The following is a 17840-nucleotide window of genomic DNA, read 5'->3' as shown; positions in this document are numbered from 1 at the left end:
TCTCGTTCTAGGTGGAACACAACAGAGAGATAGATTAATGTTTGAGGTTGTTTAAATTCAGGTAATGTCCTCAAACATTAGCATAAACATGTGGTGAATCTCCTTTACCCTTAGTGTAATGGATGATCAGAGTTTAGACCAGAGACAGAATGTCTCAGAGTTGTGTATCTCTCACTGTTTTCCTCTCAGTAAACTCTTAGTTGTGGGTCGAGTAAGGATAGCAGTCAACTGGGAGCTCAGTAATTCTTCAGACAAGCAGGGCTCCCTGAAATGCGTCGGGAAGCCAGACAGTCGGGCGGAGTGTCGGCGGGAACCCAGACAGACACAGTTTTAAGGGTACACCGTACATGACAGCAGAGACAGCAAAGGTACTCTGCTGCATTATCAGCATCTACAAGTATCCCTGCTCTCAGATCTTAAAAATAGATCTTAACGATTCTGGTGTGCCACGCGACAATAGACTGTAAAGAATTGGGGAAAGTTAGAAGAAGAAAGAAATACACTAGAAATTCAGTCCTGATCACAGCTGTAGTGAAATGTTATCTGGCTGATTGCTGAGCAGCTGTACATGCAGCTGTGAACCTCTCAGATCTGCACCACAGATGAATCATCATCAACTACTACTGATGACAACCCAAAGCTGCATGGGCAGAGGACATCTCTGAACAATGAGTGGGTGAGAGACTGAGGGAACACTGGAGATAGAGAGAGAGAAGAGGCTACATCTTCAGTCCCAGATGGCTTTGACCTTTGACCCCCACTCTCTCCCCCCAGTCTCTGACCCAACCTCCCCCCACTGACAGGTCCAAAGTCTGGCCACGGGTCAGTGCCCTTTCCTCCCCCACACCAGGGGGGTGCTGTAGCTGGCCTTCCCATCAGAGTTAGGGGCAGACAGGGGGAGTGTTGTGTGTGTATATACAATGCCTTTATTTGAAATGTGTAAATACAGCACTTTGTGTAAAACTTAAAGCAGATCCTCTTCTGAGATGGATAGAAACATAAAATGCAGTTGCATAGCCCTGAACCAGTTCTGTTAGTGTCACCCCATGTCTCATAGAGTGGAGCCAAGGAGTGACAACCCAGAGCCACCATCAGACAGACCGATAGACAGACAGTCCAGGGATCAAACCCCTGTCTGGCCAGCCTCAGCAGAGGTAATCCCTGACAGCGAGGTGTCCTGGCCCTTGCCTCAGATCACAGCAGGAGACCCCTGACTATACTGCCCTCATTTACAGTACCTACACACACAAAGCATTGGGTTGGATGCCAGGCAGGCTTTAAAGCAGCTTCAGAGGACCAACAGACAGACAGACAGGTCTCCCTCCCCAGTCAGTTGTATTACATCCTCTCAACATGGCCACTGGCAGCAGGCTGAGACTACAGACAGACCCCTAAAACTGATAACATCCGGAGAGATGACAACACCCCTAGCTTTCACTCTCACATTACCCTAACATAGTCTAGCACCAAGTGTACTGTACACTAATACCTCATGCTCTCATCTGCAAAGACAGAAAGAGCACGATAGCAATGTTTATTTTTTTTATTTTTTTTTACAGAATATCTCCCCTACTGTTCCACACAGCATCTCTCCCCTACTGTTCCACAGTTCAGGATGTACCAACCCACTGCAAATCAGACCCACACAGCCAGAGCCTCTCACATTACTTCTCATCTGAATGGCAAAGTGGGAGGGATGGTACAAAGGAGGAGAGATGGAAGGAGGAGGAGAGGTGACAGGAGTGAGAAGGAGGGATGGCAGGATAATTAAGGATAGAGGATGACACATCTGGCTTTGTAGAGCTGCTTGTGACTCTGCCTATCTGCACCACACCGATACCGCAGGATAACAAATAAAAGCGAGGGAGAGAGAGATACAGAGAGAGAGAGACAGACAGAGAGACAGACAGACAGACAGAGAGACAGACAGAGAGACAGAGAGACAGACAGAGAGACAGACAGACAGACAGACAGACAGACAGAGAGACAGACAGACAGACAGACAGACAGACAGACAGACATGACATGAGGGGGGAGTTTAAGGAAGGGAGAGAGTGGGGAGGGGAGAGAGAAGGTGAGGGAGAGAGTGGGGGGAGGAGAGAGAGGGAGAGAGTGGGGGTAGGAGAGAGATGGAGAGAGTGGGGGAGGAGAGAGATGGAGAGAGGGAGAGAGTGGGGGAAGGAGAGAGATGGAGAGAGGGAGAGAGTGGGGGGAGGAAAGAGATGGAGAGAGGGAGAGGAGTGAGATGGGCTGGATTGCCCAGGATTGGCTAAGATAATGGATGGGCTGGACATGCTGTGAGATGAGTTTGGATTGGTCTGCCATGTAGCATGCTTCTGTCTATAAAATGAGCTGCTCAGTATGTGTAGATAATCCTTGCTACTGCCACTTATTTGAAAGATACAGTAGAACATTAGCCATGGAGAACTGCAAAAGTGCTGCTACTGCTCTCAACAACAACGCTGCCCTGAATTTATCATGCGCTGTCGACAAAGATCAGTGGGAAAAAGTTGTGATGGACTACTTTCTGCACACGTCAGTGTGAACCGGAGTGACTTGAGACAACGGTTCCAGCTACATTTTCAGATATTTTAAGTGTCGAATTTTAAAGTTAAACTGTAGTGTAAGCTAGTGGATGTTAGCTTTCTGGCTCACTAGCTAACGTTACGTACATATGTCGTAATACTATTCGTATCACAGAAACTCATTTGTATTGCTAGTTACAGCCTAATGTTAGCTAGCTATCTAAACCTGAACCTACAATAGTTAGTTAGCATTAGCTACCTGCAGATTCATACTACAACATTTCATGAATGGCGGCTAGCTATGACAATCCGTTTCTACTGTAGCTGTGGGTTGGGATTATGGTTAATCGTTTAGCTAGCTAGCAAGCTACATGTCTAAACAAAAAAAAGACTCCACTTCGCCAGATGATAACATAACCCATCATGCGATATACGCCTAGTTTCTTGAAACGGGCCACATATTTATCTAGCAGCCTCCAAGGAAAATCTATATTATTTGTGCTATTCACGCTGCGCCTTGGTCTTCTCACTACGACGAACGTGACAAATAGATACCCAATGGGCTTCTTTGTGTTTTTTTATTTGGTGACCCCTTGTGTAGTAAGCCGGCAATACCGTATATCTCGGTATGATTGAAGGACGATATGAGGATATGAAAAACTGGACATTAATCCAGGCCATATATAATCCCCCTGCAGGTCAGCACGGCTGACGAAGAGCCTACAGACACTGGTACTGTGTCCAACCTCTTGTTTACAAGCATAACAACCTAAAGCCATGAATCAGAGGTCAACATAAATCATTAGCTAAACTGTATTCATATCATACAGCTTCAGAAATGACTCAGATGAAATACGACACAGTATGCAGTACTGTAAATACATGGAATGAGGGGGTTGGAAAGAGGTAAACAAAGAGAGAGAGAGAGAGAGAGAGAGAGAGATTGGGGGGCTACTGAGATGGATAAATAGATCATGAGAGGGAGGGATGGACAGAGACGGAGAGGAACCTACACAGAGAGCACCTAGATCTGCTACACAGATTCTGTCAGACCTGGGCCCTGACAGTAAATATCAGTAAGACAAAAATAATTGTGTTCCAAAAAAGGTCCAGTTGCCAGGACCACAAATACAAATTCAATCTAGATACCGTTGACCTAGAGCACACAAAAAACAATACATACCTCGGCCTAAACATCAGCGCCACAGGTAACTTCCACAAAGCTGTGAACAATCTGAGAGACAAGGCAAGAAGGTCCTTCTATGCCATCAGAAGGAACATAAAATTAGGCAAAAAATACTTGAATCAGTCATACAACCCATTGCCCTTTATGGTTGTGAGGTTTGGGGTCCGCTCACCAACCAAGAACTCACAAAATGGGACAAACACCAAATTGAGACTATGCTTGCAGAATAATGCAAAAAATATCCTCCGTGTACAACGTAGAACACCAAATAATGCATGCAGAGCAGAATTAGGCCGCTAATTATCAAAATCCAGAAAAGAGACGTTAAATTCTACAACCACCTAAAAGGAAGCGATTCCCAAACCTTCCATAACAAAGCCATCACCTACAGAGAGATGAACCTGGAGAAGAGTCCCCTAAGCAAGCTGGTCCTGGGGCTCTGTTCACAAACACAAAAACACCCCACAGAGCCCCAGGACAGCAACACAATTAGACCCAACCAAATCATGAGAAAACAAAAAGAGAATTACTTGACACAATGGAAAGAATTTACAACAAAACTGAGCAAACTAGAATGCTATTTGGCCCTAAACAAAGAGTACACAGTGGCAGAATACCTGACCACTGTGACTGACTCACAATTAAGGAAATCTTTGAGCATGTACAGACTCAGTGAGCATAGCCTTGCTATTGAGAAAGGCCGCCGAAGGCAAACCTGTCTCTCAAGAGAAGACAGGCTATGTGCACACTGCCCACAAAATGAGGTGGAAACTGAGCTGCACTTCCTAACCTCCTGCCAAATGCATGACCATATTAGAGACACATATTTCCTTCAAATAACACAGACCCTCAAAGAACTTGAAAACAAATTTGAAAAACTCCCGTATCTATTGGGTGAAATACCACAGTGTGCAATCACAGCAGCAAAATGTGTGACCTGTTGCCACAAGAAAAGGTCAACCAATGAAAAACTACCACTATTGTAAATACAACCCATATTTACGTTTATTTATTTTCTATTTTGTCCTTTAACCATTTGCACATCATTACAACACTGTATATAGACATAATATGAAATGTCTTTATTCTTTTGGAACTTTTGTGAATGTAATGTTTACTGTTAATTTGTATTGTTTATTTAACTTTTGTTTATTACCTACTTCACTTGCTTTGGCAATGTTAACATGTGTTTCCCATGGCAATAAAGCCCTTAAATTGAATTGAAATTGAATTGAGATCAAGAGAGGGAGAGAAAAAGAAAGGTGGACAGATCAAATCATGTCACTCACCGAAACACGCCCCGTCCATCTCCTCGTAGCCCACGCTACAGACACACTTCCCCAGAGGCACCAGCCAATCACCATCAGCGCCGCAGTACAGTTTGGGCGTGTCCCTCTCCTCGGCATGCTCCACACACGCCCCCCTGACCTCCACCAGGGAGGAGGAGTCGACCCGGGGCACGGTGTCAGGGAAGGAGGCCAGGTTCCTCAGGGTGAAGGGACACTTCTTATAGTACACCCTGACTGAGACCAGGGCGATGCACGCCCCAATGTCCTGGAACGCCAGGTACAAACCCTTCCTGGAGATAGGACCCACTTCCCGCACCTATAGAAACAATTCACATGAACAATGATTGCCCATTGGGGATTAGGACAGTTAATTGAATTAAACCCTGGTATGCAGTGCCTGCACAATTTCCCCTTGTAGGAAATTGTCATGACAAACAATAGGAGTTGGCAAGGGAGCAGAAACAGACTAGAAATAAATCACATATTATTGAAATTGAATGAAATGGACCTCTGTGTTGAGCTTCAGAATGCGGTCTCCCAGATCCATCTGAGTGAAGCTCTCGTCTGCAGCGATGGTGTCGATCTTGGTGTACTGGGAGGGTTTGAACTTGACCCCGTGGGACTCGTCTGTCTCATAGTAGAAAAGGTTGAAGGTCTCCTTGCAGGTCCCAGACACCCAGGGGATGGAGTTACAGTCTCTCAGAGTGAACCGCAGCTCCACATACACCTTGGATAAATAATAAACAGTCAAGTACAGTAGATGATGTATTATTCAAAGCCACTTACAGGAAATAGAATTGGTTAGTATATGTGTCCCTTGTGGGAATTAAACCCACAAACCAGGTGTTACCAGCACCATTCTCCAACCTACTGAGCCATCTATCAAAACCCCAACCCACCTTCTGTGCGGCCTGGCGGAAGATCCAGTTGGAGCGTAGCCAGTTGTTCTGGTTGGGTTCCATCACGTGACACACCTGGAAGGTATGGATGGGACGGTTGTGTTCATCCATCTCTGTTATAGCATCCCACTGGAGAGGAGAGGAGAGGAGAGGAGAGGAGAGGAGGACAGGAAAAAAGGCACTGTTAGTGAGCTGCTAAGGATCTGGAGAAGGTCTGTAATGGAGGAGTGGGCCAAAATCCCTGCTGCAGTGTGTGCAAACCTGGTCAAGAACTACAGGAAACGTATGATCTCTGTAATTGCAAACAAAGGTTTCTGTACCAAATATTAAGTTCTGCTTTTCTGATGTATCAAATACTTATGTCATGCAATAAAATGCAAATAAAAATCATACAATGTGAGATTCCATCTCTCACAGTTAAAGTGTACCTATGATAAAAATGACAGACCTCTACATGCTTTGTAAGTAGGAAAACCTGCAAAATCGCCAGTGTATCAAATACTTGTTCTCCCCACTGTATATATAGTGTGAAAAGCTGTCCAACGTTAGAAAGTAAAAGGTACAGGAACGTTACTAAACCGATAATAACTGTCTCTAACCACCTGTACCCCAGCTCTGTGACTCCCAGGTCATATGACAAAGGTGAAAGCTCCGTAAGTGCTTCATGAGGTCACAGGTCACCTGCCTCTGTGTTGTTAGAATTGAAATCTAATGGAGATGTTTAGCCCCAACCCTCTGGCTCTACCCTCTATTACACTGACACGCACAAACAGGGAGTGTGTGTGTGTGTGACAGCTGTAGCGACCCTGGACCACCTATCACCAAGCTCCCAGAATCAAATTACCTGCTGAGGAAAATGGTTTTAAATCAGCTCAACAACAGCACAACACTTGCCCTTCAGTCTAGACATGTGGCTGATGTGACTCTGACCTCTGTATGCACTTTGACCTCCGCATACTCTTTGTCCTTGGGCAGATCATCTCACTCAATAGTGTTGTATAAAAATAAGTAGTACATGCATAGAATAGATGGTCTAGTGTCACTCTCAACCCTGTCTCCTAAAACAACAAAGGCTTTATGTTGGTGTCTGTTGTCTAATACATTCAAAACACAGCAGCACCAAGTGTAGAGAAGAAAAACAACCCCTTCTTCTCTCCTCAACTCACTCTGTCAACCCATCTCCGTTCTCGCTCTCCTCCCTCCCGTCCACCCCCTCCTGTATCTAGTCTAATTAATAAGTGGGAAGAACAGAAGCTCTTTATTAGCAAACAGACTATGGAGAGTTGGGGAAAGAGGACACTAATTTAGGCCAATTATTTCAGCGATAATAAGCAGTATTGTACTTATCTAAACACTACCTCTCAACAGGAGAACAGTAATCAAATCCTAATGTTTAGTTTCAAAGACTCATTATCCTTTTTAATGACATGTTTTAATTCAATCAAAAAGACGACACGTTTTAATACATTTCTTCCTCAAGGTGTCACAGTAATCATAACGTAATTAAAACAAATTGATTTAGATTAAGTATTATATTGCCTAATAGGCATCATGTGATATTGTGCTGTGGTGAATTCTAAATAGGATCCTAACACAGCCATTTACAACTCTGTGGGTTTGCTTCAGCCAAATCCTACATACAGACGTCAAAATGTCAAATATCAAACAAACTAAAAATGACATCAGTGATATAAAAAGACTGACATTTTCGTCCACTTCTTACCTTAGGAAATGAAATAAAGAGATACAGTCAGAAAGTCTAAAAGTGGTGACACACTTATTGATTATGCAGTGTAGTTTTCCTACACCACCACAGATGATTATTGATTATGCAGTGTAGTTTTCCGACACCACCACAGATGATTATTGATTATGCAGTGTAGTTTTCCTACACCACCACAGATGATTATTGATTATGCAGTGTAGTTTTCCTACACCACCACAGATGATTATTGATTTATGCAGTGTAGTTTTCCTACACCACCACAGATGATTATTGATTTATGCAGTGTAGTTTTTCTACACGACCACAGATGATTATTGATTATGCAGTGTAGTTTTCCTACACCACCACAGATGATTATTGATTATGCAGTGTAGTTTTCCTACACCACCACAGATGATTATTGATTATGCAGTGTAGTTTTCCTACACCACCACAGATGATTATTGATTATGCAGTGTAGTTTTCCTACACCACCACAGATGCAGAGTCACGTATGAACATGTTTTACATCCTCGCCAGCTGTATAGTGATCGTTACAACACCTTGAACAGGTATATACGGTACACTGAGTGCACAAAACATTAAGAACGCACGCTCTTTCCATGACCGACTGATCAGGTGAATCCAGGTGAAAGCTATGATCCCTTATTGATGTCACTTGTTAAATCCACTTCAAATCAGTGTAGATGAAGGGGAGGAAACAGGTTAAAGAAGGATTTTTAAGCCTTGAGACAATTCAGACATGGAAGGTGTGTGTGCCATTCAGAGGGTGAAAGGGAAAGACAACAGATGTAAGTGTCTTTGAACGGGGTGTGGTAGTAGGTGCCAGGAGCACAGGGTTTGAGTGTGTCAAGAACTACAACGCTGCTGGGTTTTCACGCTCATCAGTTTACCGTGTGTATCAAGAATGGTCCACCACCCAAAGGATATCCAGCCAACTTGACACAACTGTGGGAAGTATTGGAGTCAACATGGGCCAGCATCCCGGTGCAACTCAATATTTAGAAAGGGGTTCTTAATGTTTTGTACACTCAGTGTATATCTAGGTGTAGGTGAAACCTTATCAGTAGACTCTGGTATCAGCAGTCTCCGTTACAAACCCTCCTCATCCCCCAAAGGTATCTTTTCAAAGACTCTTACATAAACTCCCTCACTCTAGCTTAGAGAAACTAAAGGAGCTTGAGATAGTTCGTCTCTGTAAGGCCAGAGATAGACACCCTGGGGTGGTCTTAGAAAACAGCTCTCTACGGAGACACCAGTGTCTGTGTGTGTGTGTGTACAGTCTGTGTGTATGTGAGTGTGTGTGTGAGTGCTGACGTGTGGATGGGGAATAGAGTGACAGGGCCGAATGACGCGGAGCCCTGTGGTGGTGGTGTATGTGAGTGAGTGTGTCTCCTAAGGCGTCTGTCCTCTGGCTGGTACCCCTGCCATCTCTCAGTGACCCCAAAGCTGAGATGGAGAAAGCAGCGGGCCCCCAGTGGCCCCTCACAGCCCTCTATGGGGCCCCTGTCTTTCATAGCACAGCCCTCCACACACAGAGCTTTGCTCTAAGAAGTCCTGTGTGGCCCTCCACACTCCACACTGACACCTCAGAGACTCGGCTCTGTCTCTCAACACTGTACCCAGTCGGGGGGGAATGTTCTCTTCAATCTAGCTACTTTTACTTCCTGCTCCACGATGGGGCAAAAGGGGGCTTAGCCCCTCAGTTGAAACTTCTGCCCCCCTCATTGTGCTTGAGCACGCCTCGATGTGTGTGTAGGGGGGCTATGAAAAGTCACTAGGGCACAGTTAGCCTTGGCCTAGGCTACTGTTGATTGCGAAGATGGAGGACTTTTTCATTTAAGTAAATGAAAGTTAGAGACTTTGCCTATAGTGAAAAGCCTACAAGGCAGGGCTCCAGACTGCAACCATTAAGTCACATTTTGTGACCCTTTGACACCTGGCTGTGGGAATAAACAATGTATTTGTTGCATCGGTGCACATTCATTCACCTCATTAAAACGTCTTATTTTTTAGGAGGCTAAAACCATGATTTGGTCAAACAGTAAAGTACATTATCATCATGTACCTGTTTTGCTGGGGCCTGCTGCTGTGTCAAGTGAGCTACAGTACTCTCTCCTTTCCCGGGTGAAAAACACTCTCCGGGAGAAAGAAAAGTGTGAGAACAGAAAAGTGATTGTATAACATTTTAAAATGCAATTGCTAGGAAAACACAGCTATCCTGTTGTCACAGACGGAGAGAGGATGTTCTCAGCTTTCTGTATGTAGATTTTTTATTTCTCAAATATCAACTATGAGCTCAATAGCAACTATTTTACACATATATTTGATATGGCTTTGAGATAAGTGAGTGGCACCAGGGGAACATTTTCATCTGGAGCCCTGCAACAAGTGGAATTTCCTCCATATGGAAAAGTATTACTTCTGTTAGTGGACAAAGATGAGAAGAATGTTGGCACGGACAAAGTAGACCACTGTGCAACTATCTATTCAGGTGGGATGCAATTTTGGAACTTTAATGTATCCATTTTTTCGTATATATAATAATTTGTTTTATCATTATTATTGTATATCAGTTATTGTAGGCCTATCGCACGGCAAGTGGTCCCAGAGGGCCAAGTCTAGGTCCAAAAAGCTTCTTAACAGCTTCTACCTCCAAGCCATAAGACTCCTGGAACAGGTAATCAAAGGGCTACCCAGACCCCTCTTTTACACTGCTGCTACTACTCTCTGTTTATAATCGATGCATAATCACTTTAACTCTACCTACCTGTACATATTACCTCAACTAACTGGTGCCCCCGCACATTGACTCTGTACCGGTACCCCCTGTATATAGTACTGATTGTTATTTTACTGCTGCTGTTTAATTATTTGTTACTTTTATTTTCTATTTAACTTTTTTTTTTTAAAGCATTGTTGGTTAGGGCTTGTAAGTAAGCATTTCACTGTAAGGTCTACTACACCTCTTGTATTCGGCGCATTTGACAAATACAATTTGATTTGTTTAATTCTGTTCAGCCATTTTTTGGGCCAAATTAAGTTCCAACTGTAACGTTTGCCGCAATATAATACCCTGCTCGTATTTTCCCTATCAACAATGGCTTGAGTTACTTTTGATACTACCCTAATAAAGTTAAGATTCTTTAGTGAAGGTTGGTGTGGTCAAACGACTCCGACAGTTGAACTTGACATGTGGAAGAATGTCTTAGGCCTACCAGAGTTACTCCTATAATCTAACAATACAATGCTTATCTTTCTAAGAAAATAAATGAACTAGCCTCTTTCCGTACGTCTATATCTGACAAGGATAACGTAATGCATGTCGGTGTTGTAGCCTCTCTCTCTCTCTCTCTCTCTCTCTCTCTCTCTCTCTCTCTCTCTCTCTCTCATAATAATAGTACTCAAGTATAAACACCATGGGACCACGCAGCCGCCATACCACTCAGGAAGGAGATGTGTTCTGTCTCCTAGAGATGAACGTACTTTGGTGCGAAAAGTGCAAATCAATCCCAGAACAACAGCAATGGACCTTGTGAAGATGCTGGAGGAAACAGGTACAAAAGTATATTTATCCACAGTACGAGTCCTCTATCGACATAACCTGAATGGCCGCTCAGCAAGGAAGAAGCCACTGCTCCAAAACCACCATAAAAAAAGACCGTACTTTTTGGAGAAATGTCCTCTGGTCTGATGAAACAAAAATAGAACTGTTTGGCCATAATGACCATCGTTATATGTTTGCAGGAAAAAGGGGGAAGCTTGGAAGCCGAAGAACACCATCCCAACCGCGAAGCACGGGGGTGGCAGTATCATGTTGTGGGGGTGCTTTGCTGCAAGAGGGGCTGGTGCACTTCACAAAATAGATGGCGTCATGAGGATGGAAAATTATGTGGATATATTGAAGCAACACCTCAAGACAGGAAGTTAAAGTTAAGGAAGTTAAAGCTTGGTCACAAATGGGTCTTCGAAATGGACAATGACCCCAAGCATACTTCCAAAGGTGTGGCAAAATGGCTTAAGGACAACAAAGTCATGCTATTGGAGTGGCCATCACAAAGCCCTGATCTCAATCTGATAGAAAATTTGTGGGCAGAACTGAAATGGGCCAAAATTCACACAACTTATTATGGGAAGCTTGTGGATGTCTACCCGAAATGTTTGACCAAAGATAAACAATTTAAAGGCAATGCTACCACATACTAATTGAGTGTATGTAAACTTCTGACCCACTGGGAATGTGATGAAAGAAATAAAAGCTGAAATAAATCATTCTCTCTACTATTATTCTGACATTTCACGTTCTTATTAAAATAAAGTGGTGATCCTAACTGACCTAAAACAGGGAATTTTTTACTAGGATTAAATATCAGGAATTGTGAAAAACTGAGTTTAAATGTATTTGGCTAAGGTGTATGTAAACTTCCGACTTCAACTGTATATATATATATATATATATATATATATATATATATATATATATATATATATATATATATATATATATATATATATATATATATATATATATATATAAAGCCAATAGGCCTATGCAGGCAATGGCCTGACACATTTAGTGCTCAAACCTCCGACAGCTGAACCGTGAGGTGGACAACTATTGTTTTAGGAATGTAAAACCCACAAAAAACAATAGGCTATAAAAGTGTTGCATAAGCTACAGATTAAAACACAAGGAAGTGTTGATGTAGTTAGTTCTAGGCTGTTTTAATGCGACATAAATGTGGCTCTTCTGAAAAGGTAAGAAACAATCTAGCTGATTGGTTTTGATAAAAAAAATATTGCTTTAATTTGTAGGGCACTGTCCATGGTGCTGATAGAGCACAACCTGTCACTTCTTGGTCAAAAGTATTTGAAGGAGAATTCAATATAATTCCAATGTAAGAACCCAACTGACACAACTGGGTATAGCTACATAGTGGTATGTTTCATCATAGAAATTGATACATTCTATTATGGTGTTCTTGGTAGCCTATTGGTGTTCTTGGTAGCCTATTGGTGTTCTTGGTAGCCTATTGGTGTTCTTGGTAGCCTATTGGTGTTCTTGGTAGCCTATTGGTGTTCTTGGTAGCCTATTGGTTTTCGTGGTTGTAAATGGAACTGTACGTATTAGAAACATGTTCGAACTTGATTCACAGAAGTCTATTGTGCCATTTCAAAATGTTTTGCTGAACTCATGAGTTGGATGATTTTCCATGTTTAAAGTGGGCCTGTAGGCCTATTTATTTAGCAAGACAGCTGTGCATGGCTGCATCTCACTGTAGTAGGCTATGTTTTGGTTATTTGGATCTTAATGGAACTAGCCTAAATATAGATTGTGTCATGCCTTTATCAATCTGATATTTTGTTTACTAGGCCTACGACTTGGTATCACTGTTATGTCCGATTCACATTCATTAGTTTGCATGTGTCTTGTAATAGACGTCTATTACAAGAATGCTAGCAAAATGAGTAATAGCACATTCCCATGGAGCCTGTGAGCTAAATATGCTAACGAGCGCAAAGAAAAATAAAATGATTGCAAAGACAGGCAATCCAGCAAATAAAGTTACACAGGGCTTTTGGAAAGTATTCAGACCCCTTGACTTTTTCCACATTTTGTTACGTTACATCCTTATTCTAAAATGGATTAAATAAAATAAATTCCTCACGCAATCTACACACAATAACACAGAATGACAAAGCGAAAACAGTTTTAAAAATGTTGGCACATTTATTAAAAATAAAATACAGAAATAACTTGATTACATAAGTATTCAGACCCTTTACAATTAGAAACTAAATTGAGCTCAGATACATCCTGTTTCCATTGATCATCCTTGAAATGTTTCTACAACTTGATTGGAGTCCACCTGTGGTAAATTAAATTGATTGGACATGATTTGGAAAGGCACACACCTGTCTATAATAAGGTCCCACAGTTGACAGTGCATGTCAGAGCGAAAACCAAGCCATAAGGTCAAAGGAATTGTCAGTCGAGCTCCAAGACAGGATTGTGTCGAGGCACAGATCTGGCAAAGGGTACCAACAAATTTCTGCAGCATTGAAGGTCCCCAAGAACACAGTGGCCTCAATTATTCTTAAATGGAAGAAGTTTGGAACCACCAATACTCTTCCTAGAGCTGGTCGCCTGGCCAAACTGAGCAACCGGGGGAGAAGGGCCTTGGTCAGGGAGGTGACCAAGAACCTGATGGTCACTCTGACAGAGCTCTAGAGTTCCTCTGTGGAGATGGGAGAACCTTCCAGAACGACAACCATCTCTGCAGCACTCCACCAAGCAGGCTTTTAAGGTAGAGCGTCAAGACAGAAGCCACTCCTCAGTAAAAGGCACATGACAGCCCCCTTGGAGTTTGCCAAAAGGCACCTAAAGACTCTCTGACCATGAGAAACAAGGTTCTCTGGTCTGATGAAATCAAGATTGAATCGCTGCCAAAGGTGTTGAGTAAAGGGTCAGAATACTTATGTAAATGTGACATTTGAGTTTTTTCTTTTGAATATATTAGCAAAAGTTTCTAAAAAGCTGTGTTTGCTTTGTCATTATAGGGTATTGTGTGTAGACTGATGAGGGAAAAAAACTATTTAATACATTTTAGAATAAGGCTGTAATGTAACAAAATGTTAAAAAAGTCAAGGGGTCGGAATACTTTCCGAAGGCACTGTATATAGGAAGGAGCTACCTGAATGTCATGCTTGATGAATTTAGACATTTACAAGCGAATGTGAATGAGAGACATTGTGCAAATGAAGAAGGTTTTGACGCATGCTTGTCTAAAGGAAGAACAGTACTGGTTTTCCAGCAGCATGTCTACATGCTGTAGTCTGGAGTCGCCAAGGCAATGGGCCTGCCTGCTCTGCTCGGAGAAGAGGGGGGAGGAGCAGATGGGCCAAGAACAGAGAGGAGAAAAAACGCAAGGAAATCAAGATACTGTAGCAGTGGCAGCTGTATGAATAACTCATCCAAAGAGCTTTGACTTATCAAACACGGCAGAAAGCTAACACAATATGATGCCCCGTTACCTTATTAATTTAGCCACTTACTTAGATAGCAACTTAAACTTAAGGGTTGTGTTAATTCTGCGTTTTTCACGCAGGAAAGATAAAACGCATAAGAAATATCTTGCTACTTTTTACAAACGCAGCTCTAAAATGCTTCTTATTGTAATTTCTCCTCGGCATCAGGCACATTTTGTGCTTCAGTTGTACTTTTAAACTTGGATTGATAATTCACAAACAGGCATTCTATCAGCAGACAGCTCTCTGACTGATGTGTAGCTGATTGCTGAAGAGAGGCAGGTAGCCTAGCGGTTAAGAGTGTTGGGCCAGCAACTGAAAGGTCGCTGGTTCAAATCCCCGAGCTGCCTAGGGGGAAAATCTGTCCATGTGCCCTTAACTGTAATTGCTCTTCTAAGTCGCCCTGGACAAGAACCCTGGACAAGAGCCCTGGACAAGAGCCCTGGATAAGAGCCCTGGATAAGAGTGACTGCTAAATGACTCAAATGTAGCTATGTTTCTTGGTGTAGACAGCCTATTTTTCTGCGGTAAAATGGCAGATTAACTTTAAGCAAAACATTAGGAAATGTAGCTGGCTACATTCTTTCTATGATAGACCTAAACATAAAAAATATGACGGCCAAGCATTATTTTTGCAAAAAGACCTTGCTTTTTCATTGTATGCTCATTTACGTGTGTGGCTGCCAGCCAAACAGCGTTACACTTCTGTTATCTATTTTCTGCCGAATGTGTTCCACTAATGTATTATCTGTGAAGGAAAATTATAGTTGCAGATCACTATATTGAAGCAAAAAAACCACTTGACTTTCAATATAAAACGCAACCCCTGTCAATACACAGCTGGACTCACCTGCCTTTTTCACACATTGTTTACAAAAAAATATGACTGGCTAAACTTTTTGGGGAACTAAGCAAGCTTCATAATATAAAAAAAAATGTAAAGTTGAAATGAAAAATGTGATCGGCTTTATCTCCTAACACACTGCACAAGTTGACTGCAGGTATTTACTTAAAAAATAGCTACAAATATTCAAATGTATTGAAAAACTTCAAATAAATAGTTTCAATGGCATTCGCGGTATTGAAAAACTCCGGTATACGGTATATATGGTATCCCGCGCAAGCCTAACATGCAATGCCTTCAGAAAGTATTCACACCCCTTAACCTTTTCCATATTTTGTTGTGTTACAGCCTGAATTTAAAATGGATTGAATTGAGATGTTTTGTCACTGGCCTACACACAGTACATTTCAAACACAGATCCAACCACAAAGACCAGGGAGGTTTTCCAGTGCCTCGTAAAGAAGAGCACCTATTGGTAAACCGGTTAAAAAAAAGACCTTACATTGAATATCCCTCTGAGGTTATTCATTACACTTTGGATGGTGTATCAATACACCAAGCTACTACAAAGATACAGGCGTCCTTCCTAACTCATTTGCGAGAGAGGAAGGAAACCTGCTCAGGGATTTCACCATGTGGAAAAAGTAAAGAGGTATGAATACTTTCTGAATGCACTGTAAGCAGAATTCAATACAAGAACCTCCCAAAATGGTGCCCTCTCACCGATTTCAATTGCCCCCTTAGTCCTGGCACCGGGTCTGCTCTGGGTGGGTGATTTTGTCAGGCTGGGGAGCTGTGTTTGGTAGTGGACTGCTGTGAGCCCTTTTCAGCTGAGAGAGGAAAATAGCATCTGTAATGGAGTGTGTGTCGTTTCAGGAAATTGGGATATTTAGTTGTGTGTTGTAGCATTCAGACTGATATAGCTCTAAGCAAAGGCCTGAGCTGGGGCAGAGTTTTATGCCAACCTTGAGCCAGACGGAATCTAACATGTTTCCAATTAGCTACCAGATCACAGGCTGATTCAATACCCGTTAGGTCCGTGAAATAGCTGGTGCTCTGGCTAAAATCAACACAGCGACGATTTGATGTGTCCTCCGGTTCTAGGTGGGAGAGGTAGAAGGCCGGCCAGAGAGAGCGAGAGAGAGAGAGAAAAAAGAGAGAGAGAGAGAAAAAAGAGAGAGAGAGAGAGAGAAAAAAAAAAAGAGAGAGAGAGAGAGAGAGAGAGAGAGAGAGAGAGAGAGAGATAGAGAGCGAGAGAGAGAGCAAATAGAGGGCAAGCCAGGGAGGCAGGGGGTGGATGTCAAATCCCATCAAAGAGATCTAAGAACTCGGTGGGTATTCAGCAGTCTGCTGGTGTGTGTGTCTGTGTGTGTATGTGTGTGTGTGTGTGTGATAAGCTGCGACAGCGCTAAAGACAGGATCCCTGCAGACACAGTAACCTGTGAGGGATGCAACTAAAAGGCCCTGTGTCAAAAACACCAGAGGGAGAGCGAAATAAAGAGAGAGAGAGAGAGAGAGAGAGAGAGAGAGAGTAAGAGAGAAAAGAAGCAAAAGAGGGAGATTTTTCTACAGCAGGAAAGTGTGAAGAGAGAGATTACTATAGAGAGCCTACCTATACTGAACTGGAACAGTAAGAGAATAACCGACACAGAAGATCAAAAGGAAATAGCTTTCTGAACCATCCTCTGAACACTCTCTGAGCTATGCTACACACCTTCAAAAAGGATGACAAATGAGAGCTCAGAACGTTTACATTTCCTACAGCCTGAAAAAGACAAAAAGAGAATGTGTTTAAAAACGAAGAAAGATCTAAGTCTCTAAGGTCTCAGGATGTTGATCCTGATAAACGGGATGCCATGTGAGATAACCAGCAGAATTAGATCCGGTGTTTAGGACAAAAATCAAAATTTTGAAGGTATTAGTAGCTTTCGAATTTCGAAAGGGGAGGGGACATTCGGCCAGTAACTTGCAAAGAGAGAGGGTGGAGCTCTTCATTCTGGTTCAGATCCTCATTTAATCTCTTCTCTTATATGGACTAAGAATTTAAATATATTCTCTGGTACTTTTGTATACTTTTTAGCCAGTAATTCTGAAAGTAGTGCCCGTGAACCAAAAGTGGTCCCTGAAAATTGCGTACTACAACACAAATAGATATGCGCACCACGTCATTGTTCTCTCACTCACTCTACTACGTGTGCATCTTGTTAGCTGTCACTCAAATGGCGAGGGGCTGAAGCTCATTAGCTGAAATTCTAATTGCTAGGGGGCTGGCCCACATGGGGTCAAATGAAGGGAAAATGAAGCCGCACATATTCCAGAAAACAGTCACTTTCAAATGAGGG

At 42.6% G+C, this 17840-nt stretch overlaps 1 protein-coding gene across 2 annotated transcripts in view; it reads right to left on the bottom strand.

The window, feature by feature from the left end:
* epha6 (eph receptor A6) overlaps positions 1 to 17840 on the bottom strand; it is a 220750-nt gene that overhangs the window by 129374 nt on the left and 73536 nt on the right. For both annotated transcript variants that reach the window (XR_016490605.1, XM_036959046.2), the window contains exons 3-5: positions 5900 to 6028; positions 5509 to 5727; positions 5001 to 5316 (exon numbers count right to left, since the gene is read on the bottom strand). Coding sequence is in view for 1 of the 2 variants with exons in the window: in XM_036959046.2 (XP_036814941.1) it covers positions 5001 to 5316; positions 5509 to 5727; positions 5900 to 6028 (664 nt within the window). In the remaining variant the exon portion in view is untranslated. The remainder of the gene's footprint in view (positions 1 to 5000; positions 5317 to 5508; positions 5728 to 5899; positions 6029 to 17840) is intronic.

This window comes from Oncorhynchus mykiss, chromosome 22 (assembly GCF_057628025.1).
Source record: "Oncorhynchus mykiss isolate SJ-2025 chromosome 22, ASM5762802v1, whole genome shotgun sequence".
Lineage (NCBI taxonomy): Eukaryota > Metazoa > Chordata > Actinopteri > Salmoniformes > Salmonidae > Oncorhynchus > Oncorhynchus mykiss.
Note: the sequence above shows the minus strand (reverse complement) of the source record. Positions and strands in the feature narration are given on the sequence as shown.